This window comes from Phlebotomus argentipes, unplaced genomic scaffold, assembly GCF_947086385.1.
Source record: "Phlebotomus argentipes unplaced genomic scaffold, Phlebotomus argentipes genome assembly scaffold_4, whole genome shotgun sequence".
Classification (NCBI taxonomy): Eukaryota; Metazoa; Arthropoda; class Insecta; order Diptera; family Psychodidae; genus Phlebotomus; species Phlebotomus argentipes.
In genome coordinates this window covers 8,051,504-8,079,242 of record NW_026776174.1, presented here as the reverse complement: position 1 = coordinate 8,079,242, position 27,739 = coordinate 8,051,504, and the positions used below count along the sequence as shown (strand labels likewise).

At 42.3% G+C, this 27,739-nt stretch overlaps 1 protein-coding gene across 1 annotated transcript in view; it reads left to right on the top strand.

Moving 5' to 3' along the window:
• Positions 1–1,256: 1,256 nt before the first annotated feature.
• Positions 1,257–27,739, top strand: part of LOC132257337 (aryl hydrocarbon receptor protein 1) — a 42,200-nt gene continuing 15,717 nt past the window's right edge. The window contains exons 1-2 of the mRNA XM_059754199.1: positions 1,257–1,453; positions 26,321–26,511. Coding sequence (XP_059610182.1) covers positions 1,398–1,453; positions 26,321–26,511 — 247 coding nt within the window. The 5' untranslated portion in view covers positions 1,257–1,397. The remainder of the gene's footprint in view (positions 1,454–26,320; positions 26,512–27,739) is intronic.

Sequence of the window (27,739 nt, the reverse complement as noted above, 5' to 3'; positions counted from 1 at the left end):
CGGCATGAAAGAAAAATGTGTAAATTGCGAGTCTAGTGGAAATCATCAAGTTCGATCACTTTCATTTGTGGCTGATAATTATAGGCATTTCACCTGTTCAAATTGATTTCACTCCATTTTCACCCATGATTTATGCTGGGCGCGCGCGATCAAAAGTTTGCCAGGCTGTTTTAAAGTTTTTGCCAAGCTCAAGAAGGGGGTTCCGTCCACCCCCACGTCGAACGCCTACAAATTATTCATTACAAGTCTATAGAAGCGGAGGAGGGTTTATTTAGTTGCGAGAACCTGCGCGAGGGGGTGAAGGCATCCCCCCGAACGCCCAATCGTCCGAAAAGCTCTGGAAATGGACATGGAAAGTTGTGTAGTTTTTCGAGTGTAACTCCACTTTGCGTGTCTCGAAATTATTTATTTGACACTTTGGTACGACGGTATCGGTATACACACCGTTCACGGCTTGAGTAATACTCACAGATTATTTGTCATGCCAGTCATTCTCATATTAAGTAAATGTCTATATGGGAGAAGGGCCTGGGCATATGCAAACGATACCGAACTTGCGCCCTCCACCCCGGCTCTCGATCAATCAATTAATCACTTTGGCCGGCAAATTGTCCCAAGTTCACTCACCAATTGTTTTTCAATTAGCCCACACAGCCCCCCGAAGGCTCTAATCAGCGCCCATAGGCCACAGTCCGCGCTGGTGCGTTAATTGAATTCAACGAGAGTGTCTACGCGGTTGAGGCATATCATAATCAATTCTCACCTAATTTTCAAATCTAATATTATACAATATAATGCTAATGGAGTTCAATTACATTTGTTAAATAAATACAGCCCGGACTGTCCGTGGGTGTAGGCGGAAACTACCGGTTGTGCGTTTTTTTTATATATATAAAAATTTATAAAGAACACACCTCATTGAAATACTGGAACACCCAACACTCTGCCTTAATGAAGACGTCGCTTTTTGCCGAATTAACCACCGCGCGAGATAGCAAATTCACACTGCGGAGTCCCCATTAGAGTAGCAAATAGGCGATTTAAATGCGCATTTCGTTGGGCCATCCCATAAATCTCCTCTCTCTCTTGCCTAGCATCACCTTGAACTCGAAAGGGCTGTAGTCCGGCACGCAAGAGTGTGAGACAAAGAGAGTAAAAGTGATCCCAGGAGTGGACATCCTATTGCTGACGTGAACCTGGATCGGATTGGTGTGGCGGGTTGCTTCGAGGCGCCATCGAGAACGGGGCTCCCATGTGTGGAAACGGGTGAGCCGCTGCCGACAAGTGCTCACCTGTTCCACCATCAGACGGTGGATGATCCCAAGGTTCCGGCGCTGGCTGGGGTGACGAGCTCCTTGGCTATTCCGGGCAGCGGTGGACACTCGAGCGCACTAGCAATGAGTCAACTCGGCACGGTGTACGCCACGAAACGACGGAGACGCAACGGGAAGAGGTGAGCCTAGTCAGTAAGGCCAGAAATCCCAAAAAGTTAGATAAAAATCTGCCACTTTTTACGAGCATTTAAATGTCGCTCGGCGCTAACGGATTACTGTGTAGAGAAGAAAATTACAACCAAACTTTAGACAGGCTTCATGAATATGTACGAAAAGTCATAACTTTTTCCCAAAATTTCATTTAGTCCCGAACAATTTTGCTTTCGTCTTTACTTATTTTTTTTTCAGACCATAAAAAGCCCCAATAAAACCGTGCCGCTTTAGATAAGGGTGTTTCTCAAATGGCAAAAATTTCTGACATATGGTGAAAAAAGGCCATCAAGAGGTGCGCTGGTTCTTTGACCTGGCCACATTGAATCCGTTCCGAATTGTGTAATTCACCGGGAAATGCCAGAGAAATCTCTTTTCAGGAGGCGTCACTCACAAATTCAATCTCATCTTGAGTGAAATCTGTCTCGGGCGTCACTCTCATTTCTCCTCGCTGGGGAGAATAGAAGCAGGAGACGAGTGATCTCTACCTGGAGTCCGGAGAGAATATCTGTCAAGAGATTACCACTGAAGAAATCTAATAGTGCGCCCCGGGCTTCACATGTGGTGAAAAAATTGATTATTTTCATGTCATACGCACCTGAACATGTTGATTCCTGCCACGAAACCCCAATTTCTTTGCACTGAACAACAAAAGGATTTTTCCGACACTATTTTCTCCAAATTTACCTGCTATAGATATATGTTTGCGAAGATATTGAACCCGAGAGAAGACCAAATATGTGCGCTGCGAAAAGCAAAAATATGAGTTGTATCTCGAAAAGATGGCTAAATGGTGTTCACTTTACATAAATTCCCTTCTACATTCGACATAAATCTATGATGTGTAAAAATATTTCGTTGGTCTCCAGCTGAGATTGATATTTGATACTTCTAATCATTCTTCGGTTCTCCCTTCGCGACTACCGAAACGCCGTGGTTGCGGTTCAATAAACATGGAAGAGTTTGAAAAAGAAAAGCATGAAGAAGAATTGAGAGAAGCCAGAATTTGACTCTGTTGATAATTTGAATTGGTTGCCTGAATAAAACAATAAAATCCCCAGTGCTGAAAGTCTTCTTCTCCAGAGAGATATCATGGTCAAATTATCTCACCGCGCCGTTTCTATCTGCCAGATGCTTTTCACTTGACTTTTCGAAGAATTCCTCTGTGGGAAATTGTCGGTCGAAGAATCCTCAAGTATATGACGAGGAAATTATTTTTCACTCTAGATTGGACACACAAGGTTGGATAACTCTCGTGAGCGCTTGTACAAAGACTTCAAGTCAGCTTTGCTCTTTAGACATTATTTAGTGTTTCCATGCTGAAGAAAACTCAGCGTTCTATTCCACTAGCCTTAAAGCTCTCGACAATGAATTTTAACCAAGTTTTAACACAATTTTTGGACTAGTCCATATTTGTTCATATCAGTCCTATTTTTTCCCTAAAATTGTGCTCAATGAAAGGAAATTAAGGCATTTCGGGTCGATAAGTTCATTAACTAACTGAGTTCCCTAAGAAACCACAGTACAAACCTTTTGAACTGCCTCACCCAGGCATCTCTGCTTTATTGCGTCTAAATTCACAAAAGAAGAGATCCTCTATTGATTTATTCTGTCGCGTTGATAAAAAGCCGCATGATTATTTCTTCCACAAATGAATTTATTCCCTTCTATAAATCACTGTATCCCCTTTCAAATATTTACATATAGCCACTAGTGGAGATTTTTCTACAATTCCCCCGGTCTTGTGGACTGGGTGAAATGTGTGCGAAAAGGGGAGACTGCCGCCGTCTCATTCTCGCCTTTCCTTCTGGGTGCCGGAGATAAGAACCCCCGTCGCTACCTGAGTTACTTGGGGCCTCCTGAAGAATGTCTGGTGGCCTCGTGAGTGTGTTGCGAAATTTGTCCATATTTTTAGCTCAATTTATTAATTTTGCAGTGAGCATTTGGCGGAGATGTTTTATTCTCATGTCAAGTGGCTGTTTGTTTACGATCCTCAGCGGTGATGGTTCACCCAAGAGGTACCATTGTGGGCGCCACGGAGCTTGCCTTTTTGCGCCTCCCCTACAATTTTATTATTTAGTCGGTATGTGGTGCCCAACCGAAATATGAGAAATACCACCTCTTGGGCTGAGAAAAGACCCCCTAATTTTTTTTTGTCCAGAGAGAGAGAGAGAGAGGAATTTTCCTCCACTAACCCACTTTTTGGCGCCAGGCATTCCCTCCTTGGCACAAAAATATGTGAGCGCTTTCCTCTGGCCGAGAGAATCGATTTTCTCAACATTTTCCCGCGCTCTCTGTGCTAATTTCCAATTGAAAAACCATCACATTCTCAGGCCCGGCCAGAGGTACGTGGTGTGAATAAAAAGGCCAGAGTCAGTGGGCAATCTATCAGGGGATATTAATTGCAAATGTATGTCGCCCGGGAAAAAGTGGTTTAATTGCATGTGTTAAAAAAATATTTTTGTTCCTCACAGAGGACGTGCTCACCAACGTAGAATACACATAATTACGAGTCTCTTTTTAATGACAGTCACCCGGCAAAAATAAGTGGTTGAGGCTTGATGGTTGGAAAAAAAAAACAGTGTGTTTGTTCTCTCTGGGGAAGACATATAAATAAAAATTTGTCATTTGGCAGTCGTCAAATCAATCCTCGGCGTCTCTTAGAGCGCCCAAGAAGTGTCCGCGACAATCCATCACGTCGCCTCACCTGTCAAACAGCTCAATAACTGAATTTTCAGCGTCGAAAGTGAGCAAAAATATTATGCAAAGTGCAACAATTTATTTTAACGCGATCATGAATACATAATTGCCACCGTCATACATGCGAAAGGGCGAGATGTTTGTGTGGCGAGATGCAAAAAAGACGGAGGAGAAGAGTAACAAAAATAGTAAATTAACATTTGAAGAAAAAATTAATTATTTAATAATTTCATGGTCTGGATTTTGATTTAATTGCAATCGTTCATGAGGTGTGCAAGTACTCACATCGTACATAGACAAAACGAGGCTATGTTTCATGTTTTGAGCTTATTTATTATGATTTTCTTGTTTTCTAACTCCTTAGTTGAGTTCTATCCAGAGAGTAAAGTATCTCTATCAAGAAATGATGCACCAAATACTCTTCGTTCTGTTGGTTTGTTGCACCAGACAAAGACGGATTCTGCAATGCTAGCGAAATGATTCTTTTTTTTCTCTCTCTCTAAAATACTCCGCATTCTTGCAGACAAAATACAGTATTCTGTACAATTTACTATAATTATTTTTCCGTGGAATTTTTCTGGAAAATACACCCCATAAACTTTTTATTAGGCAAAATTGCTCCTACCATTCATGCAGGCACTGTTGGCAGCATCGTAAGACAATTAGTGGTCGAAATTGTGACTATTTGCGACGTCCAAGAGGTGAGATGTCCAAAAAAGCACCTTGAGTGTAGTGAGAGATGTAAACAATCGGCCGAAAAGCCTCTCATTCGCATATACAAAACACATCAATCTCGCGTTGGTCAATAATATGTAATTATCGCAATCACCGAATCGGACAATTCGCATCTCTGCGCCAAAGCAGCCCCATTTGCCGGGGCTCCCAAGGCGAGAGTCTGCGCACTTCCATGTGGCGTTGGCCAGGACTCTCACGGTGACGCAGGGGAAAAGGTCGGGCAACATTGATGACCGCTTAAAAACGCATTACAACTCCCATGCCTGGTCCAGTGTCTCCCTTCGCTCCGCGTGCGCCTGTCTGGTCGCCGGCAGACGGATGATGGTGCTCTGGGCAAATGGACAGCCAACAGCATCATTGCGGCTGATCCCGGGAGAAGGGCGAGAGTGCGAGAGAAACAGATGCAACAACATCGGATAAATATCGCCAACATTTCCTTCACCATGTGACCAGACGACGGGCAGCACAGTGACCACTTAATGGTGCCTTCAATGGAAAATCGCCCCTTCGCAGCACGTGAAGGAAATCAATATATCGGAGAGACGACCGCTCAATAGCCCATAAAAGCTGAGCTATTGTGCAACTTTTTATTCGAATTTCGGCCGGGAAATGATACGATGAACTGCATTCGGACATATAATACAAGAAATTGTATTGAATGCCAGTAAATATTTAATTGTAAGAAATGCCTCTACAATTTCCCTGATTATTATTGCACAATGTAGGTCATGTAACATCTGGAGAAAGGCTTTCCCCATACAAAAATCCTCAAAAAAAGAGTTAAATTGTGGTTTCTGTCACACAAAAAAATGAATGACTTTACAATCCTGAGTGTTAGATTGCTTCGGTCACTCTCGACGATCAAATGCTCTGGATAAGAACTGAGAAACTCTGTGAATCCAAAAGGGCCCCCCTATTATACCACTTTACTACCGTATGCGGATTGTATTATAGTGTATCATTTACCTGGGATGACCTCCACGAAAGAGTTGCATTGTAATTATTGTAGGGTCGGAACGGATAATTCCCATTTCCCGGCCTAGTCCTCCCTCTCCTGGCCTCAAATGGCACTGATATTAGCCTCACCATTTCCCACTTTACTCAAGACTCTCTCTCTATTCTTACACATTCGGGGAAAACTGTCAGTTGTGAGAACGGAGAACATCTGTTTGTGGGACACACTTTCCAATGAGAGTTAACTAGCCTGCGAACAGTGTTTCCACCATTCGAGAGGAGGGTGAAATTTCATGTGATTAATTCCTATAATTATTGCATTTAATTCGTGGAGGGATGCCGCACATCTATAAATAATGCAGAATGTGCATGAAGGCATTGCGCAATATGACCAAATTGTTCTTGACACTCGCGTCCAGGTTGATCCTGAGGATGGCCGTGGGGCGAGAAATTCAGCGATGCAAAAAGATACCCGGGGCTCAAATTATAGTCCTCGGGTGCACTCAATAATGCTTTGACTTCTTCACTTTCGTTGCAAAACATCAAGACGCACCTCTACAACCTGACAATTTAGATTTTGATGCATCTGCATATTATTATGGCCTCCGACGTGGGCAAAAAGCGAGACTCCTCAATGGCCCCATCGAGAAGGTGGAAAGTGTTCCTCAACGGTGCACCGATGGGCAAATTAGAGGGCTCGCCAATCCCACGGGATCACCCCACGGGATTCACCCGAGAGCCACTGCAGCTCATGCACTCCGAAATTCATTACAATCGCGCCGTAAAATTGCTCTCCAGATCAAGTATTGAAATTATGCTAAACGGATGAATTTTACTCATTATCCAAGAGCACATGTTGGAAATCATCAACGAGTCTTGCGAATTCTTTTCCTCCTTCCAATAGGAAGTTTATACAGGGGGCTATTTTGTGGCACAGAGTGAGCCGAGTGAGATGCGGAGTTTAATTTCCTTTCAAATATTCTTGATTAATAGTCACATATCAATCTTAATTTGAGAAATTGACCACTTCTTGGTCACACAGATGAAAATTCATTGCTTCAAATTCAATCATCCGCTTGCATAATCAAGCACACTTCGACTTTTGCTGGTCTTCTTGTCCCCGAAACAAACTACCAGATAAGAGAGGAGAGACTCACTTACTGAGAATGACCACCTGCTCAGTTCAGCCCCATTCTGAGAATCATCATTTGCTCTATTTATGCTTGACTCTCTTGGCAGCAGAAGAAAGGTATATAAGCTCACTTTCGGAGACTCGGTAATTGATTCATTATTTATACGACATACAATTGATATTTTTGTGAGAGAAACTCCGTACGAATTCCTTCTGATAGTATTTGTCTTTGACACGGCAATTTCAGCCAATTCAACTCTTCTTCTCTGCTCTACTTTAGCCACTTTAGCTGGGCTTTATCGGGGGTTGGGGGGACTTTTTAAATTGCACTCTTGCGATTGCCAAACAATGAATGATGTGTGTAATTAATCAATTCTGTGAAAAGTGATTGAGGGAGCGCCAAATCAGTGGCTTCACACGATCAAATGGAGAATCATTCAGAGGAATAATCTCTCTGAGTGGCTAATAATTGTCATTTGACGGCATTCCATTGAGTTGGGGCGGAATATAGCGAACAGTGGAATTAATTTGTGGATATTATTGATGATTCCTCCTTGGGCATACTTTGTGCCTCTTTTTCTGTACCCACGGATGACTCCCTATGATTACCCATCTGGGAATTAGTGGGGGGAAATTTTCGCGGAGAGTATCAATCTGGAAATGGGATTTTTATAGCACTAAACTCACCGGGTCATCCCACATAGTCTCTAATTTGCCTCGCGAGAGAGGCGCAGTGGCAAATTTTCTTAAACTGACGTGGAAATTTCTTGGAAATTGTGAGTTGATTTTCTGTCTCTGGCGCGGCTATAAATATGGGTGAATTGGAGCCAAATTCCTCTATGTAAATGGCCGGGTCTGTTTTGCATAATACATGAATTAAGTGGCACTCAAATACGTCCACAGACCATCAATGCTTTATGCGATAATTTCTCCAGGGGTGTATAAAGAATGCCAACCATTTGAATAACACTGCGACTCCTAGCCTTAATGCCATGCATAATCCTGGGAATAATTAATTTTTCGTAGTAATTAATTAGGTTTTATTTGCAATTTTAATTACATCGGCATACCTCGCTGTACCCTCCCCAGGATGATCCATTTTTCTGCCACAGCGGCGGATGGTTAATGTGCCTCCAAAGACACACTGGAGAGCGAAAGAATTGCCAGTGTGTGGCAAAAAATGTGCATTAGAGGAAGAAAAACGTATCACTAGAACTCCAACATTGTCAGACTTTGGCAGCATCTCTCGCTCACTCTCACTCTCCTCAGCTCGGCCAGTATTTTTCTCATAATTGTTCATCTGTAAGCATAGACAAGAGAGATGAGGAGAGAGGGAAAAAAGTGGAGAAGAAAAGACCTTATTCATGTATTATTGCACAATATTCATACTTCTATAAAGACTTTGCTTATGATAAATTAACTCCATACACTTGAATTTTCTGCTTATGACATATTTAATGTATGTTAACGCCTCAATAATAAGCTGTAATTAAAGATTGTTGTAAGCGGAGTATGGCGGGGAGAGTTAAACGTGAAAAAACCTAATAGAAAAATTTCACGTTGAAGCTTTTTTCCGCTTCTCTCATTTTAATCTCGTCTTAATTTAAATGCAGCTTTTTGTTAATAATCACACAGAACAATTTTATTTGTTTTTGATTAAAACAATAAAAAAATATTCAACAGCTCATTATGGCAATAAAAATATCATAATAAGATAGAATGCCTTGCAAGGGAGTGTGGAAATACCGCCAGCACTGAGACCGTTCTTTATGGCCTCCCCATGCATTTAGTTATGAAAATCATATTATAAAATATTATGGATGTTGGATATATAAAGAATTTTCACGCTGCTTGAATATTAATTGAGGCACACTCGCCTGCAGAAAATATAGCACAGAACGTATGCTCGGCGAGTTTCGCGACGAAAAGTCCAAGATTGAAGGTTTGCTGCGCGAGATTTCGCCAGAACATCTCACGTGTTGCCATGGTGGAGGACTTCTTAATTTATGATGATGTCTCCGGTCAGCAATTTGTCATTTCGGTAGCGCAAAAAGATAAATTTGTGCACTTAAATTTCAATAATGGAGGAATTATGTTAATTTTTCCCCAACATCTTTCACACGCCGTGAATTTATTTCAATATCGCGCCTCCACGAAATATTTATCAGGTCAGAGCTTGGTGTGAATTTGTAAATATTTAGTTACTTGAGCACTGCTCAACAAATATTCCCTCAAATGTTGATCAGAAATGCAGAATGCTCGATTTTGACCAGTGAAATTACGCACAATGAGCTCAGAAAACGATCACTCTTTGATGTGCTGCCCCAGCAACTTATAATCATTTCATTTGAGCAGAAGACTGCAAATTACAGAGATCAGCAGCTCTTCGCGGTGGATTTTAGCGCGTCAATTTGAGAAGAGCCCGCGATGCTCAATCCTATCCGCGTTTCCCGGCGAGGATTGCAGGTGGAGAAAAAATCGTCCAGACAGCATTTTGTCGGCTTAAATAACGGTCTATTTAAATTCACTCTCGATTCCTGAAGACGCGCGCGATCGCATCCTTGGCGTATCGATTTCGAATTGAGGCCCTTTTTCATATATCTCCAATTACGCCGCATTTGAAGGTTTCTTGCAATTATTTCACGTGGGAAAAAAACGCCATGGAGTTTCTTGAGAAATTTTCCTACCGTCTCTTCACCAGTTGAATAATTAATTTCCCCATTTAGCGATGCAATTATTTAATATCACCTGAGAATCGAGGAAATCTTCATAAGTCATTCCCCACTGTGGAGCCTTCGCTCACGCTGGGTGTTTAAAAATGACTTACGCCAAGACCATGTTGTCCTGATCAAAGCGCTATCAGAGCGTTGGCATCAAAAAATTGCAATTGAGTCTCCTGTTCACTCCTTGCCGTCCGTCAGCGGAGAGCCTCTGACGAAGGGCGAAAAAATAAATGGACGAGGGAGAGACGCAAAATGGAATTGCGAGAAGTTGGGGGAGTGCTTATTCATTTTTAATTGCGCCACGCAATAGCTTTTCAAAGTTCACCGGTGGGTGGGTAAACAAGTCATTTAGAAATTGACTAAATGGACAGTTTTTCATGTCCTGCTGACCTCCAACGCCCCATGGAAGACATTTCCACTGATCTCTAGTTGAAATCTGACTTGGTGTATTCAAAAACATGCAAATGGCACCAAAACTCCCCTTTCCCCACCCGTTCAGGGTCATCTCTCCCGCCAATTTGTCTGAAGGATGGCGATGATGTCTAGACCGCGATCGAATATGGAGGAAAAATTGTAATAACAGTGAAGAGAGTGTGTAAAATTTATGGTGTGAGCTTAATTGACCTGTTCAGTGTACTAATATTTAATTGTGATTGCAATTGATGAGTTGAAAACGAGGCAGTAAAAAATGAAAATTCCACCCTACGAGTGAAAAATGAGTCCAAATTATGAGAAGTCTCGTATGAAATTCATCATTTAATCCACAAGGGGTTCATCAACTGCCGTTTCCTTGGATTACACCAGACTTTACAACCTTCTCTGTGGTGCTTTGCTAAACCTCTAGCCGAGACGTATTTTTCACTGTGAATTTTACCAGATTGGATGCGGTATAAAGTGATTTCTTCATTCGTCTCGCACTCTCCTTCAGCATCTCGCGGCCCAAATAGAGCCGTAAGCCAATTCGATTCCGCCCAGTGAGTAAAATTCAAATAAGCTCCGAAGTGGATTGTAATTGATTTGCCAATAATTGAAATTTCGACGCCTTTTAAATATAAAATCCCCACGTTGATTTATAGGCGCAGTTGTCGGCCGGTGGAAGCGCCAAAGAGTTCAGGTGGATTGATTCTGGCCTCTCCCCGGCGCGACCCAGGGCAATCGGGGTGGCGGGCAGAGGCGGGCGGAGTCGTAAGACAATTTTAACCACTTTATCACTGCCTCGCGCTTTTTGTTCCCAATAAATTCCTTAATTTTTCATCACTCGCGCCCATTGATTGTGTGGCTGTTGAGGTGTTCCGGCGACCGAAGATTCACCGGTTAATGGCGAAAAATTGCACGCAAGGTCTGGGCACGAGAGCCCAAAAGGGGTCATTCGTTTGGGGTAGGAAATTGCAGCGGAAGGGGAGAGAGAGAGACAGTCTGCGGCCGTTTTACGCAACGGCTCCACATGGCAAGGAAGCCAAAGAGATGAATAAATAGGTTACCGGCGATAATCTACGCATAACAATTGATGGTTTCTCATGAGAGCGTCCCGCATGCACACGCACTTTTGCGTTCCCCCCACGAGGGGCTCATTTCACGCCACCGTGGAGTGGGGCGTTAATTGCAATTTTTTCCAGTGTCAATCTCGCACAGGTCTTGATTGCTCATCAGCTCGGCGGAAGCTCAGGCGGGCAAAGTTTTCACTGGTGAGCTGGCAGGAAATGAGATAAATCGTGCACTCCACCCGAACCCCTTCAAGCGGGGCTTTCCAGCCCACGGAAAAGTCTCCGATGGAGGCGAGAAAATTTCATAAATTTCACACCTTCGTGCCTCCCACATGAACTGATCCCGAGACCGCTCTCGTCTTATCTGATCTCGAGGGATGCATATGCCGCCCAGGGCTGTGACCCATCTTGCACTCGCTCTAGCCCTGAATTGCAGACTCAGAGCTCATACAAAGTGGGTATTTTAGGGCACCTCTAGTGCACGCCAAAGTGTTTCCTAAATTTTCAGCACACTTTTTCTCTCCACCAGTACGCAAGGCCTTCCATGTTCCAAGATGGCAATTTAACTGTCTCTGAGGGAATTTTCAAGAGAAAGTCTCTCACTCTCACACGGAGAACTTATCGATTTTACGGAGTGGCAAAAGAACTCCCAACTCTCCAAGGTCTCCCGGTGATAGTTGAGGTAACCCCTGAACGGACATTTCGGATAATTGTCCGCAAGATGTTGGCTGAACAAATTGCTCATGAGAATGTGAGTCAAGCTATTCTTCACATAGCGTTTGCTTAGCAAATATTCTCTACATATAAAAACTCTGCCTCGATGGCATCAGCATAATTAAAATTATGTTAATAACTTATGTTACCCAAATTAATGACTGCACATATTTGCATGCAAATCCATTTTCGTTAGAATGCCTGTTTCGGCGTGTTTGTGCAAATTTTAATAATTCCTCATATGTCAGTCATTACTCAAACATTCTGGAGCTAAGAAAACACCAATAGTGTGAGCCATAAGTTTTCTTTTTGGCAGAATTTCACGCTCGGACGCCCTTTTGGCACTTTTATATAAGACAATGAAGAGCGAGCTTCCGTTTTCCAATTAAAATCCCGCGCATATGCTATTTTCAGCCCTTTTTTCAACTCTCCTCATTCTTGAGAAATTTTTCGACTTGTTTGTTTTAATGAAAACAAAATGCACTGATGTATGCTCAAAATGATTTATTAACACTTCAAATTAAACGAAAATCACTTCATTGCCATCACTGCAAAATATAATAAATTCGTGCGAAAAGAGCTGCCTTGTGATGAGTTTCCATTCTTATTTCAGTGTGCATTTTTTTGAGAGAGAGAAAGAGAAAAAAAAACTTCCTTTTGATTCTTGGGTAAAAATTAATTACAATAGAAAATTGAGGGATGAAAAAGTGTACAATTTCCAAGAAATTTTCTCCACCAAAGTTGTAGCTCACGAGGGTGGGTTGATGGTGGAAAAAGCGGCAAATTCACGGCGCGTCTGAAACGGCAAATTCTTAGCAATATCGGCGCCATATTGTTGAATTCCACCCTGAATTGAGTTGAAGGTATCTCAACCCATCCACCCCTTGGGTCGTCTCTGGGGTGGAATTTATGTACATTCTCTCTGGCAGTTGCTGTATATAAGAGGGGTTGGAATCTTACTTTACATTCGGACTATGTACAAGTTTGGGTGAAGGTAAAGTCCTATATGTATTCCACTCTCTCGCTCTCTGTCTCTCTCTCTCTCTCTCCCTCTCTTCGGCTGTGTGGTACAATTTTCCCAGCCAGAGGTGAGTTTTGTACAACTGCAGACGGAAAATGGATCAATAGAGGACGAAAGGAACATTTTTGTTTACCAACTCGAGCGCCCAGAGAAATGACTTTCATTTGGGGACGAAGACGCCAGGGAAGGGTGCGTTTAGGGTGGGCGCCAAGAAGCAATTTCTCCAATTCAATTTCTCTTCGCCTTCCATCCCAAATTCCCCCGGGGACAAAGGAAACTTTGGGTCTGCAGCTCAAACCCTCCCCAAACCAAGGGAGAAAGGGGTCTTTTTTCGGGTAGACAATATCAGTGTTGTATTTGGCTTAATGTAGTGTCATCCATCTATGGCAATTGATGGGTATCCAGTGTATTTAAACAGGAAAAAAACGAATGAGTTGTTTACTTTGATTATGACCAGCGATTGTGTGTTCCTCATAATGCTCACTAAAGGGCAATTTACGTGGAATATACACAAAGTGTGTGAAGAATGAGAGAAATTCCTCAATTGCCATGAATTTATTCTTTCTCCGCGGTTATCTATTACTCCTCCTCGCAGTTCCGGATATCTCCAATCAAATGTGTATTAAACATCCGCGCCGCAAATGGCACGGCGTGTGTAGGCCAGGAAAGATCGGCGATGACCATAAGGCACATGGAGTATCTCCGACGATTTGGCGGAGGGTGAAAGGGATCAAGCGTTATGCAATTCCCATTGAATGTTGGGCAATTAATCCCCTCGCGACTTTCCCATCGATTCCACGCGCTCCGGAGCTCTTTCAAAGCGCGCGCTTATTGACCGCAGCTCTTGTATCCCACACACACCTTCCAACGAGAACCGCAGAGCACGCCAGAGAGCCTAAAGGCAGCGGCAGACTGAGGTTTAGCCAAAGTGAATTAGACATCACTTGGCATGTACTCAAAAAGTCGACTGAAAATCAGTTTTATGGGGCACTTAAGAGACAATGTAAGTCGATTTTTTATCCCCAAAACATTGAAATATTTAATGAATTTGATTTGAATGTTCTTGCAACGCTTATCTGTTAATTATCAGACATAAACCCGAAGTCTTTATCTGCACTCAGCATAATCATGAGAAGAAATGCAATTTTTCGCTGAAAACAAGCTCATTCAGTGTATCTCTCACCTCTCGGTTCGGACCTGTGATCGCGGAATTCGAATGATGGCAAATAAATATAGCAAATAAGTGAGTAAACATACATTTAATGTTTGAACAATACATCATAAATAACAAATAAGCATCAAGATAGGGGGAGGTAGATGGAGTTGTACTGTAAGAGGTGCACATTGCTGACCATCTCGTGTTGTTTTCTGCCTCTGATTCCGCTACAAGACTCTCCGATGGGAGACCAGAAGGAGTCTTCCGTCCCGGGCATTCCGCCTCGACTCTCAGCCAGGATGGAGAATTCCGCCATTCTCCCAGATCGACTTCTTTCGCCTCTCGGATCTTCCTCATTGATAGTGGGTGGACGCGCCTGTGAGAGTCTCTCACAATGAAACTTTTGTCGGTTTTAAATTGATGCAGCATGAAGTTGAATTTGATATCGCCTCGCGATGTTTGCATCCATCTTTAGCAAACATGTCAGAAGAGGTGAACAACTGTAGAAATTCCAACAGATCAAAATTATTTTATTGACCCGTGCATGACGTTATCTCACACTTCTATTCATATTTTCAATTCTCCGCGTGTTCGCTCGGCAATTTTCTCTATCTGACCCCGCAGAGTCTTGGGCGCTTTAGCAAACACAACCCTTTCTAATTGCATCGAGATTCATATCCATGCGATTATGGACTTCGGGCGGCTTTCTCTGCCGCATTTTCCCACACGTCTGAGGAAATTTTAAAATTTCAGCGAAATTTCAAATTCAATCTTCCCGCCGCACTCCTAAAAAATGCGGGAATGTGCGGCCGAAGGAGTGCAACAAAATCCCTCTGATTGCGATAAGAGCGAAGCAGAGGAGAGAAAGAGGCGAAAGAATCCTCCCTCGCCCAGCCAAGACAGCACCAAAACAAGTGAATCTTGCATCGGTGGTAAAAAAGGCGAGCAAAAACAATTATTCGATATTTAACATTCAATTAAAAAGCGCGCTGTATTTTCTTCATCGCGCTCCTCTATTTTTCTTTTCGCTCGCATCCTCCAGCCATGGCAAATATTTGAGGAATTCACACTAATTAGATCTTCTTTTCCATACTAGCCAACACACCTGGCCGGTGCCGATGCGGAATGGCTCGAAGTGAAAATACTCCATTGCCGGTGATTTGTGGTGAATTTGTTCACTAAATTGCACCTTCGCGGCTCAAATATCTCAATGGCTAATGAATGATAATTAATATATTGTATTATTAATAATGGCGTCGCATATCGTGTTCTTGTGAGTGCACAGCAATTGTTCATACTGCTCTATTGAGCTCATGTATGGACCATGGATGTTTGGTCAGTGTCTTGCATCACTGCACCCTTTAGTGGGTGTTTGTTTGCGCTCTGCAACATTTTTTTGCTCTCCCTGGAAAATCTCTCTGTTTTTTTTTCATTCTCTTGTTTTGTACACCTGAAAGTGCAGCTTGTTTGTGCCTCCTTTTGTGCTCTATGCTCCGCGATGTTCGGAATGCTGCACATTTCCCCTCATTTGCCATTCTACCGCTGAGCATCAATCTGCGCAACACTTTTAATTGTGGAAATGATCTGGCTGAAGAAGTCGCGCGAGTGTCGAGCGAGAATTGTGAATATTTTTTGTGCTAATGAACAATGACGAAAACTTTCGCTTTTGCCACCCAAATTGTGGTCTCTTCCGCCATGCCACGGCGAAACACGTGGTGGCATGCACAAATTACATTTCTTCACGAAATATCGGTCAATGGGCGCTGCACGAGGAACGCAATGGATGGAATTATTTAGTGTGTGACGCTTTTCGCCCCGAAAGACGTGCAATGTACGTCTTCCATGTCAATTCTTCGCAAGCCACACAGTGCGCCGGAGAAGTTTAGAACGATGAAAGTGAATTTCCCATGCGAGAGAACATATTATTTTTCTTCGTGAAACTCGCACCACGCAAATTCTCTTGGCATACAATATTTTCCCCCGGAAAACTGACTCGGAGGGAGTGCATTGGGGTCTTCAATTTTCACACTGAGCACCTCTTCAATCAAAACTTTGCAATTTTCTGTGACATGTAAATTATATTGCACACACACACAACCCCCCAATCATGCTCCCAAACAGCTCTATGGGTTTGTGGTGCGTGTGCGTGATTGCATGTCTTTCATGTCTTCCTATTGCTCACATCAAATTGAAATTTCTAATAATAAATATACGCCTCATAATCAATATTTAGGACTTATTACAGCTCCCAATGCACTTTTCGAGCGCGTAATCGAGTCTGTGCCGCCTGAAATTCACACCCTCCGCTAAGACACGCGTAAATCCGCCTCCTCCCTTGTGATGCTGATAAAAAAGCACCTCCACGACGAGCTCGTCTGACGTCACAGTGTGCGAGTTTTAAAATTGCGTGCCTGGAGTCGATTTATTTCATGACGTCACCGAATGGTTCGATCTTGTATTCGCTCCACGACACAATGCTCAACACTTTTTTCTCTCCACTTGTGCACATTTCCCGTGGATTTATGTGCATTTGCACGGGAATTTGCTCGAGCTTTTCCCCCCAAAAAAAAACAAACACTTTTCATGCGCGACTTTCACCACAAGGCACAAAAGTACCATCGGCCATCACTTGAAAATACATATTGACAATTTTCCCCTCAAGTCGGAGAGACGGCCAAACAATAAAAAAAAACAAATTTGAGATCATTAATACTATTGCAAATGAATTTTTCAAGAGAATTGTCATTAAATGCAGAAATAGCCTCCAATTAGAGTAATTTCAACTTCCGAATGCTGTAATTGAAGGTGTGTGTATGTATGAAAATTGTGGGACGCTAATAAGTTAGTTTCGTAACATAATAAAATTATTATTTTGTGTTCTTTTTTCCACCGGAGAAGCTCGGTAGTTTTGTCAGAAATTACACCTACAGTGCGGTCTAAAAGGAGATTTGTCATCTGGAACAATTCCATCTTTTCTCACACTGGTGGAGAGAAAAGAAAATCCCCCGCAAAGTGGATTTATTTTGTGGCACAGCGGCGATTCTCACGCGCTTTTTGACGGGGAAAATGCGCGACGCTGGAAAATTGCCAGTGTCGCAATGAAAAATGGCAAATGAAAGTGACCAAGACGCTCGTGGGGCGCGAGTGTGTGTGGATATTTTCAATAACAATGTCAAATGCACCGTCGAGAGCGAAAACATCACTTGTGGTTTCCATTCAAAATAAAACTCCTTACAAACGACTCTCTTGCGCCTTTACGTTTCAAACGCAAAATAGCGTGCAATTCTAAATTTTCAGTTCACTGGGTCAGGTGTTTGTGAATATGGTTATTGTTTTTGTCCCGCTATCCAATTGATTGACTGCACAAATCCACGATTTCTCAAGGGAAATTCCCTTATACTTTCCGGGGAAAACTCGCACCTATCTCCCATATTATCTGAGTTGTCAGTTGCTAAAAGGCAGTTTTTGAGTGACTTTGAGTCCAAACAACAAATATGATGTATTAAAACTTTACACTCGACTTGCGATACGTGGACATGACATATGTTGAAGTTATTTTTTACGGGACAACCGCACTCACCATTCCGGTAACTTATGCGAAACGAATCCATCTGTCGTCTCGCCTTTTCCCCACACTTCTTTCCAATTTATATTGCTCAACTCCCTCGCAAAAATTCATCTGTGGAAAATGTGCGGGGAGAAAGAGTGACTTTTTCCTGACTTCCACCGATCCCCAACTCCGGTTTTCCCCCCCTCTGACGTTCATTGAGTGCCGAAACACCCACTGCGACAGAGACAATTCCTCGAATTGTATGAATTATAAAACACAGCACTGACTATTTATTAAATGATATTGCATTTGATGGCAGAACTTCCTATGACATTGGACTGTACCCCACTTTCCTGCCAACCAGACTGCCTATTACGGGGAATTTTGTACAATTGAGAAGCATCGGGAGGAGGAGGAGAAGAAAAAAATTGAACATCATCATTTGGGAAAATTACTAGTGAATATAATGTGGAAATGGATTCAGAGACTGCGATGAGGAATTTCAAATGGCACCGCAACTCTCTGGGCGGTTGAGAAATGTCGATGATAAATTACAAAAATTATGTTATTAAATGGCATTGGCGAAAATATCTTTGCGATTTTGAGCAAAACAATGCGACACAGAACTTATGCAACGACTATCATTTCATTAATATGATTAAGCGCTTTTGCTGAACTCCCGCGTCAGGGCAAAAGGCACTAAAGCGAAGGAGAGAAAAAAACAGTGCTATATGGGAATATTCCTAATTTACCTTCGGGGAAGTTGGGAAAAGCCTTCCCCTATCTGATGTAGACGCGCTTAATTACCCCTGCAAAAACTAATGCACTCACGTTTTTGTGGTTTATCTCATTCTGAAAATTTCGGGGGTAATTTAAATTGTTGAAATAGACTGGCACCAGAGGGTTGGTCGCTCGATTGCTTCTCCTCTCCCTTCCCAGCTAATTAATTTTCCCTCCATTTCAGCCAAATCCCGCTCCACAGATCCCAGAACAAAATCCGATATGCTTATGGAGGTCAATTGACCTCCAATGGGATTACTAATGCTGCTCAATGAGCCGTGAATGCGAGGGTGTCTGTTTCACCAACCCCGATGGCCTGAGACTCGGGGAGGAACTTAGATTGCTGCAAGGCAGGATTGTTGGATCGTTGTCCGTGGAGTTGCTTTCATGCCTCGCTGGGGTTTGTTTGATATGTTTCCTGTTTCCTCCTGACTATTTTCTTGTTACCCGGAAATCACTTAGAATCTCAATTTCCGACAGAGACTCCAGCACACTGACTTATGAAACGGGCGAATTCTTATTTAGTTTAGAAAAACTTCACAAAATATCCACAAACTGCACACACACATTTCGCTCACACTCACTTCTCTCAATCGCGTCTAGTGCAAAAGGCAAAAAAAAACACTTCCCAGCAACTTTGCGAAAGATTTATTGGCAGAGCCGCGAATATACACGTTATCTCATCAGGAGCAAAACGGAGTGTTTAGTGGACAAAAGATCTGCAACTTCTTGGACACTTTTTGTGTGTCAATTTTAAAAGGTGCCCGAGTGCACTAATAGAGTGGTGAATCGCCAGAAATGCGCCATGCAGAACTCCACTACAAGTGTTTATCGGCGAAAAAGCGAGAGTCCGATGCGACAACTTAATTTGCATAGGTCGCGCTACCGTTCAGAGACAAATACGTGTTAAGTGCCCCACGCAAAATCTGTCAAAAGGCGCGATGGGCCTTGATCTGGGGGAGACAAAAAGGAGGGCACAACAGCCAGCACGCCGAAAGTAGCGCGAAATTGAATTAAAAGGAGAGGAGCAAAAAGGCAGAATGCTCAGGCAAGAAGTGAAATACAAACCGCGCGATAAATTCGCCGAGAGACCACAAATATGCAGGAACATAACACCGTGAACTTGAGACTCCTTGCCGGGACGACAATTTAACACTCTGCCCGGCGAATATTTTATCTTAAACACCGTGGAGACATTCAGCGAGTCTCAGTGAATCATAAGGAGCTTGAAGGAGTTTTTGAAATAATATTGAACTGGTAGATTTCTTTGCTAGAACAATCTAATCAGCATTGTTCTGCTTTAGAAGTTTATCTGGAAGATCGCTAGAATCACAAACTCTGCGTCAGTTTCTTTTAAAAAAATTCCCTTTTCTTTCACCACGAAGCGAAAGCAAAAGTGTAAATTCAGTGCCAACAGTAAAACAAGTCAATTAGTCCAAAATGCATCACAATTCCGCCTGCCCAAGTAGATTTTCCGGCCGGTGGGTCATGTATTATGGACATAATGAATTTATCTTAACATCCCAGGGTGAAAAGAGTCGGGCAATGTAAACAAATTTTTATGGTAATTTAACCTCATTATGCTGATTCCCGAAAAAGAGAATATTTGGCCTGGAATGTCGAATGAAGAGTGCCTAATGCTTAGGCGAGATAAGCAATTTCATAATGTGAAAAGTGGCCCGAAAAAATGCTGTTTTGTGGAGAAGTTTACTCGGCCGAGTGATTTCCTGGTCATTTGCGGCATTTACCACGGAGTCAATCAAGTTGAGACAATTTTTAATTAAATTCCGTGCGGGGGCTGCAGCCCGGCCTGAGGTGAGGCGGCGGAAAATTGCCGTCTGCGTCTCTTGGCGGGAGAAATGTAATTATTCATGCCGTGAACTGCCAAAAAAGTGACTGACACTTATCTCTGGCGATGATCTCTACCACCCACCTGTCACGCCAGCTTATCAAAATCATATCATCTAACAAGACTCTCCGGTGCGCACACACACTTTCCCGCCACTCGGAATTGGAACGCGTGATTATTCACCATTTTCACGAGGATTCCAGGCCGAGGGGCTCACCTGGAGTGGCACTGGAAGGCAAATTTATGCAACTTTCGCTCCTGCTGAGTGCCTGTTGAATTGTGAGTCCTTGCAAACTCTGCGGAGCTCCTCGCCATGGCGTCAGGGCTTTCCTCCTCACGATATCCATGAGAAGCCCACGAGTTATCACCCACATCTGGGCAAATATTGCCATGAGTGATTAGAATTTAATTGGCAACATTTAAATGTGCCTCCAGTCGCCGTATTGGTGTGAATTTTTCTCACTCTTGAGCCCAAGAGCTTATCTACGGACCCGTGGTGTTTGTGTTTTGAAGCATCGACACGCAATGATTGAATTGAGTGTTAATTACTTCATGAAAATGCTCCATTAATACCTTATAAAGCTGCCTCTATATTCACCTATGAATATATGGTGCACTGTAATTGCCTTCTTTCAATTGGCCATGGTTAACCATCTGGTGGTAATTGCAATTAAATTTATACCACTGCCCGGCCAAATGCATTTTCTTCTTCCATCTCAGACCTCCTCGGCACTATCTTAAGCGATTATCGGGCCAATTTGGCTGAATTTTCACCTCCCACGAAATTCCACATGGTACGAAAATTGATTCAACTCCTTCTGTAGTCCTTCAACAATTTTCCTAGAACGTTGTGAATTTTTTTTTCCCGTATACAATTCATGATAAAATTTCACCTGTCGAAAAGCCTTCCAAATTATTTTCAGTGGAAGTAAAAAACGAGCCTGCGGAACAAGGGTAGAGGCGTGTGGAGAGAAATTTTGAAGAAAGAAATTCATACAATTCCCAGAAAGTCGTTTCCTCCGCTTCCAATTCGAAATATTGACAAAACAACTGTGACTGTATGTGAGAGGGTATTAAATTGAGGAATGGAAAAAGGGGGGTTGACGCGGGGGTGGGCGGTCAAAATTCATTTTATGACTTACAACATTGAGGCGATATACATAAAAAATATACATATGCAGATTTATTTATTCACTCTGTGCATATAAAGCATAATTTCACCCCATTTATATGCTTTTTTCTCCTCTGTCAAGACAACGGGGAGTAGTGCTTCTGGCCTCTTTTGCCAAGACGCCAGCACTGTTTGCTCAACAGTGATTTATTTTGAATTTCAGTCAGAGGGAAATTTTGCACTTCCGCCCAAAATTAAAATGTCAGAATGTTTATTTAATACACTGGGTGGTAATCAATCAACGACCAAATCGATTGTCAAAAATTTGACCTCTTTTCCATTTGCCACATTTGACCAACTGGCAAAGATTTTCCCGTCATTTTCTCTGCGCGCAAATTCACCGTGCAAAAACTACACCTTCACGTGGAAACTCTCACTGTAATCTCTCGCCTAATTGCCCCCCAAAACATTCACCGATGAAAGAGAAAAATTGCCACTTTTAGCATTTAAATAGCAATCTATTTATTATTCAGTCTTCACTTTTGATGGTGTTAATTACCCTTGACCAATTATGAAAATTTTGACTAATAACCCTCAAATGTGGGCTTCATTTTTTCTCAAATGGCCAGTGAAAAATTCACTCACTTTTCCTATATGTAGTCTCTCCCATCTCAATAATACAACCATTTGACTCGACAGCGGATTCCGTTGCATATTCAAATCCACAGTGAAAGAGAGAAGATGGCTTAATTATAATTATTCCGAGGCGAGAGGTGCATTTGAAGTCCGAAAAGGTGATGAATTCAAATCGCGTATGAGATTAAGAGATACGATAACGCCGCCTCGAAGGTACAAGAGTTCACAGTCCAGGGAAGAGGAGACGAAAAAAAAACTCCCAGCTAAATGGACATTTAAGCGGTGTTAAAAAGTCACCTGTTTATACAGAAATTGTCTCTGCGGCAGACAATTTCTGGCAAGACAGACGGAGAAGAGGCTAAAATTGATTTTCAATAGCGCGATACGGAATTTCGGGCGGGAGAAGAATGGGATAACGAAGTGCCTCTGGTGGAAATGAGCACCAATAAATCCATAAAAAATTAATTACACAAAATACGATAGCGCGGATATTGTTAATCGAACTTTTCATTCACTTTATGGCCAGAGAGTCACCAAGTTTTACAATGTCGCTCTCTCAGCGTCTTGATTGAGCATTTTGGTGCTCGAGCTGGCGCTTCTTCTTCTTCCCCACTCGCAAGGAGTCATAAATGCTCTCTCTTATTGACGTGAGTGATGCATCTGTTTGAGTTAGTACATTTAGTTAAGTGACATGTCTTCATTAAATACCACCTCTCGTTCGCTTTTTGGTGTTATTACGAGAGAAGAACTGTCAAAGAACCAGTAATTGCATTGGCTCAGTTCATTTTACCCGTTTTTCTGCCTCTCTTCTCCCCCAGAGGGAGTCCAGGTGTCCACCCTCTGGCGACTACATATCGAAAATACATAAAATTAATCAAACAAATAAATTAATCCAACATGAAGAGAGCAATTATTGACATAGACTGTATTGGATGAATGTCGAGTATTAAACGTTTAATTAAAATTCGAATTGTTGACGATGGGGTGAATGGATTGGTGTGAGTGTTTACCTGTTGTCTTGCTTCACAGCGGAATTTTGGGGGGTGGAAGATGGCCATGAGGGTGGGCCCAGGTTGGGTGGAGGAGAATGAGGCAAAGAGCATCAATCATGGGAGAGTGGCACAAAAATTACCTGAAACTGATGAACTCACGATATACTCCCATCGATATTTGTACGAAATTCACGTCTTGTATATTTTAATTACTTTTTTCCCACCTCCGCACGTCTGGCGCGAATGTGATGGTCTGTCCAGACGAGCGACAGAAATTCCCAATTTCCCACGCTATTAAAATCATTTCACCACCCGAAATTGAGGAGTGGGTGGCTTAATTAAATATTTCTCCTCAGGTGTGCAGCGCACTGAACTTCTCTCGCAGAGATCCTTACCATTTTGCTAACCACAAAGAGTGCTCCTCCTCGGCCCAAGATTGCAGCCTGTTCTGTGGCCGTTCTTCTGCCAGATATGTCTTGCGCTGTGGCGTATAAATCTCGTGGCAGAGTGTTAAATAACAAACAAAAGTCAACTACTGTGTGAGATTTCTGCAATTGATAGGGCGAGAAGGTGTGCTTGGAGGACGTCATCGTTCGCAACTCCTCTCTTAGTCATTTGGGACTTTTCGAATAAGTGGCCAGAAGGTGGCTTTTATAATTGTTTCACAACAGCTACACTTCTTATCTGCCTCGGGTGCTCTATGCCTTTTGCGCTGCTGAAGGTTCTTGCTGGAAAAAGTGTTCCGATATCGGGGAATCTCGGGGTGTTTAAGTCACCAATTTGAGGTCTTCAGGGTGAACGAATGTTAAATTAAATCAACCAATCATGCAAATAAGTGCTCTAATAGCAAATTGGCGAGAATTTCACTAATCCGTGAGCAAATTCACCCATTCTATTTATGCAGAATTATCTGTAGAGCTTGAATTTTGTATAAATTCTCCACCCTTTTGCATCCAAGGAAAACATGATGCAAGGCTCAGCCTGACGAAGAAGGTGCAGAGAAGTCGTCGATAAGGTGGAATTGTCCCAATTCCACTGCCAACGACACTGGCAATTGAAGAGTTTGTGTTGTGATTATCAAATTGGTTGCTGGTGAGACATTCTTCTCATCGCACTTTGTCCCTTCTTTACACATTTCTCACTCTTGTACCCCAGCGATGTCTTTTTACTCCACCTTGACTGCAGTCGAGATTTATCAGTTTCTTCCGATTTCGACTCAAACAGTAGCAATTAACAGTCAGGTGAGAAGGAGATTCATTTCACAGTACAATTCATTGGGTGTGAAGAGTGCCTCGAGAAAGAGAGAGAGAGAGATGATAAAACACCATGAGAAATCGCACAAGAGCAAAAACATTCAATTTCGCCTCCTTTTTGCCACATCGTTTTGCTCATTTTAGGGCAGATTTCCGCCAAAATGTGCCTAATTAAAATATTTCAGTTATATAGGATTTCATTGAGAACCACACGATGAGGTGAAATTTAATGAGCCACCAAATGCTCAAGAGGGTGTGCGAAAGATCCACTTCATCTCGCCATCGAGAGTGATTCAGGAGGACAAGAATGGTGTGAAGGAGAAACAAGAAGGCAACAAGAGTGTCTGAGGAATGTCAATTGTGATAATCGTTTAATGGGAAGGCCTTTTTGCTGCTCCTTTTTATTGGGAATTTATTAAGGTCTTTAGATGTCGCGAAGTGGATTTGGATGTCTCGTTTTGATACATATTCGCCAGGCTCAGGCTTTATTTCCTGATCTTTTTTTCGCTCTCACTCTCGCCACGAGTTCAGAGGCAAAATGTAGGAGTTTCCAGGGGGCATCAGAGATTTCACTACCCATGGGAATTACATGTAGTCCGTATGAGAATTAATGAGTGACTCAGTGCAATCGCTCTTCACGGGCATTTGTGAATGGACAGCGTGTCATTTGTTATGCCAGCCACCGAGGATGGAGCCCTAAAACAAAGAATGGGAACTCAAAGGTGCTGATTATTGCCCATAGGTTAGTTCACATGATTGATGGTGGAATAAGAGGCGATTTATAATTTTGTCTAATACCTCAAGCACTCCCAGTGCCTGCGTATGGAGAACATGGGAGTTGCTAATTAAGCATTTGGAAGCTGAGCAACATTTCAGCGTGCAGATCGGCACAAGGAAGCGTTAGATTTGACTTGAAGGCACTTCTGATAGATCACAGATATGTTAATTAAATTTTATTGTTTCAATTTGTGTGCGATGGTGCAGAGAGACCTTTCCGGATGTGAAGGAAGATATTTCAAGTGTTGCTACTGGCAACATTTTATTAGCTCGCGAAACAATCTTATGGACACTTTGCGTGGCTCTTTAAGGCAAATAAACTCTTTAGCACTCTAGGCTCTGGATCTAGATAAGTGCCAATGAATTCAGGATAGTTTTCCAACCGTTGCACACCTTCTGTGTCGCCAATTGAGAATAGCAGAGAAGATTGGCAAAGGAGTGGAGGAGAGAAACGCGGAGATTTAAGAGGCAAATTTCTTCGCCTTTATTTACAGTCTATTGTCCAATGACTCAACTCACCAGCCAGCAAGAAATCATGGGCTGCAGTTTAATGTATTCGCTATCTAAACTACAAATTTATGCCCTAAATTCAAACACCCCACGAGGGCATCATTTACAATTTTCATTGCCCATCAAAATTCCCCACTTCACATTGCCATGTCTTGACAGGCAAAAATGATGTTCTCTATTAAGAGAAATTACACTGAAAATTGATGCGTGCTCAATCGATTTTCCAAATTAATTCCAGCCAATCGAGAGGGTCCTCCGCCCACCAGTCAGTTGCATGATCTCGCAAATGGTCACCCCTCTGACAGTGTTCTCAAATGTACGCAACTCTGGGAGACAGAAAAATTTGTTGATTAATGATCAATGAGTGACTTCAAATTATTTCCGTTTCACTTTTCTGCCCTCCCACCCACCCCACCAACCCAATAAGGCCTGAGCCACGTTTATATATTTTTCTTCTCACCACAATGGAGATATTTTTGTAGTACAATTCAGGTAACAAATAATAGCAACAATATAACAATTAGAGCAACAACATATCAATTATCATTTGAATTTTTAATAGATAAATTGCAATGTAATTAGCTTTTGTATCTTTTTACTTCATATACAGTCTTGTTAATGCTTTACATAGCCTCATATTTTACTCGGTGGCTTCATTGCAGAATTGAACGTGGAATTCACGCCGATATTTAGAGAGAAATGCCATAGATTTCAAGTAAAATCAGTGATTAACTCCTCAATTTTCTCTTATCTTTTCAGCCTGAAACCACCCCCCAAAGATGGTGTGACCAAGAGCAACCCCTCGAAACGCCATCGGGAGCGTCTCAACGCCGAATTGGACCTCCTCGCCTCGCTGCTGCCATTCGAACAAAATATCCTTAGCAAATTAGATCGACTGAGTATTCTTAGGCTATCCGTTAGTTATTTAAGGACGAAAAGTTACTTTCAAGGTGAGTGAGCACTGATATAATTTCACTTAATTCAAACATACTCTCCCCGTTCGCCTTGTCCGTCTCATTTGCGTTAACAAGGCGGGCGAAATGGGGGTAACTTTGCTAAATGAAGCATTAGGCACAAATATTTTAATTATGAAAACCCCTCCAGCGAACAAGAAACTCTCAATGAATATTCGTATGGGCAAATGTCAAAACTCTGGTTGGCTAATTAACATAAAAATGCGGTGGATTATGATTTTTATCATATATAATAAATTTTGGGCTAGAATTTATTAACATAATGCCCACATATATAATTTTTATTATTTTATTCTGGCCTTCCATTTTCATTACAATTCTACATTTCACATTTGTAACTTTTTCCTCCCTCCGCCCCCGCACACTTTCTGTCGCCTCGATGTGTTTTTTTTTCTCTTCCTCCTTCTGACACCGCAAATCGTATGAAAATGTTGCCCAATGTCTGTGGAAGGGGGTGAGTTTCGTTGGTTCTTTTCTGCCCTCCGCACGGCTGGCCGGCGATAACATCCAAACCTAGGGCAGCCGAGTGTCCGCATATTCCTGGTGAGCTCGGAGGTCCTCGCGCGCGAGGAAATATCCTGAATTTGTGGACATATATCACTTTTACTGGTAATTTCTCTTAGCATTTCTCCGACCGCACATTTCACGTCGTTTGTGGGAGGATGTAAAAATTCCGCCTAATGGGAATAAAAATGTGCTCTAGCGAGGGTGCTCTGCTTTTCACCGCACAGGAAAGTCTCGAAAGCCCGAAGAGGCGAAGCAGAAAAAGAGGTCAAATGGCGCTCGAATTTACAAAAAATTTCCAGTCATAGCGTCAAAATCATAGACAACACTTCACGATCAATTCCTAATGTCAAATTCATACTTCAATAGTGCCAACATAAAGCCCGCTTTTACCACGCACACCTGGCTCAACCTGTATTCACTCGCGAGGTTATATTTTTCTTGTGTCAGCGACAGTTTCCTTTTTAATTTCGCCAATGTAAAAATGTTTACGATGTAGTTGGAATAAAATAAAATTTACTTTAGGCTCCACCTCAATTTCCCATCCATTCTTCTCGGCCTTTAGCCACCCTCCCTCGTGTTTTATGTGATAACATTCATGCGACACAGGGAACAAGACATATTTTGGCTTGTTATAATATTTTCTGGGGAGATAATTAAAACAATGTCTATGATGATTGTCATAAAATCTGATTTTATT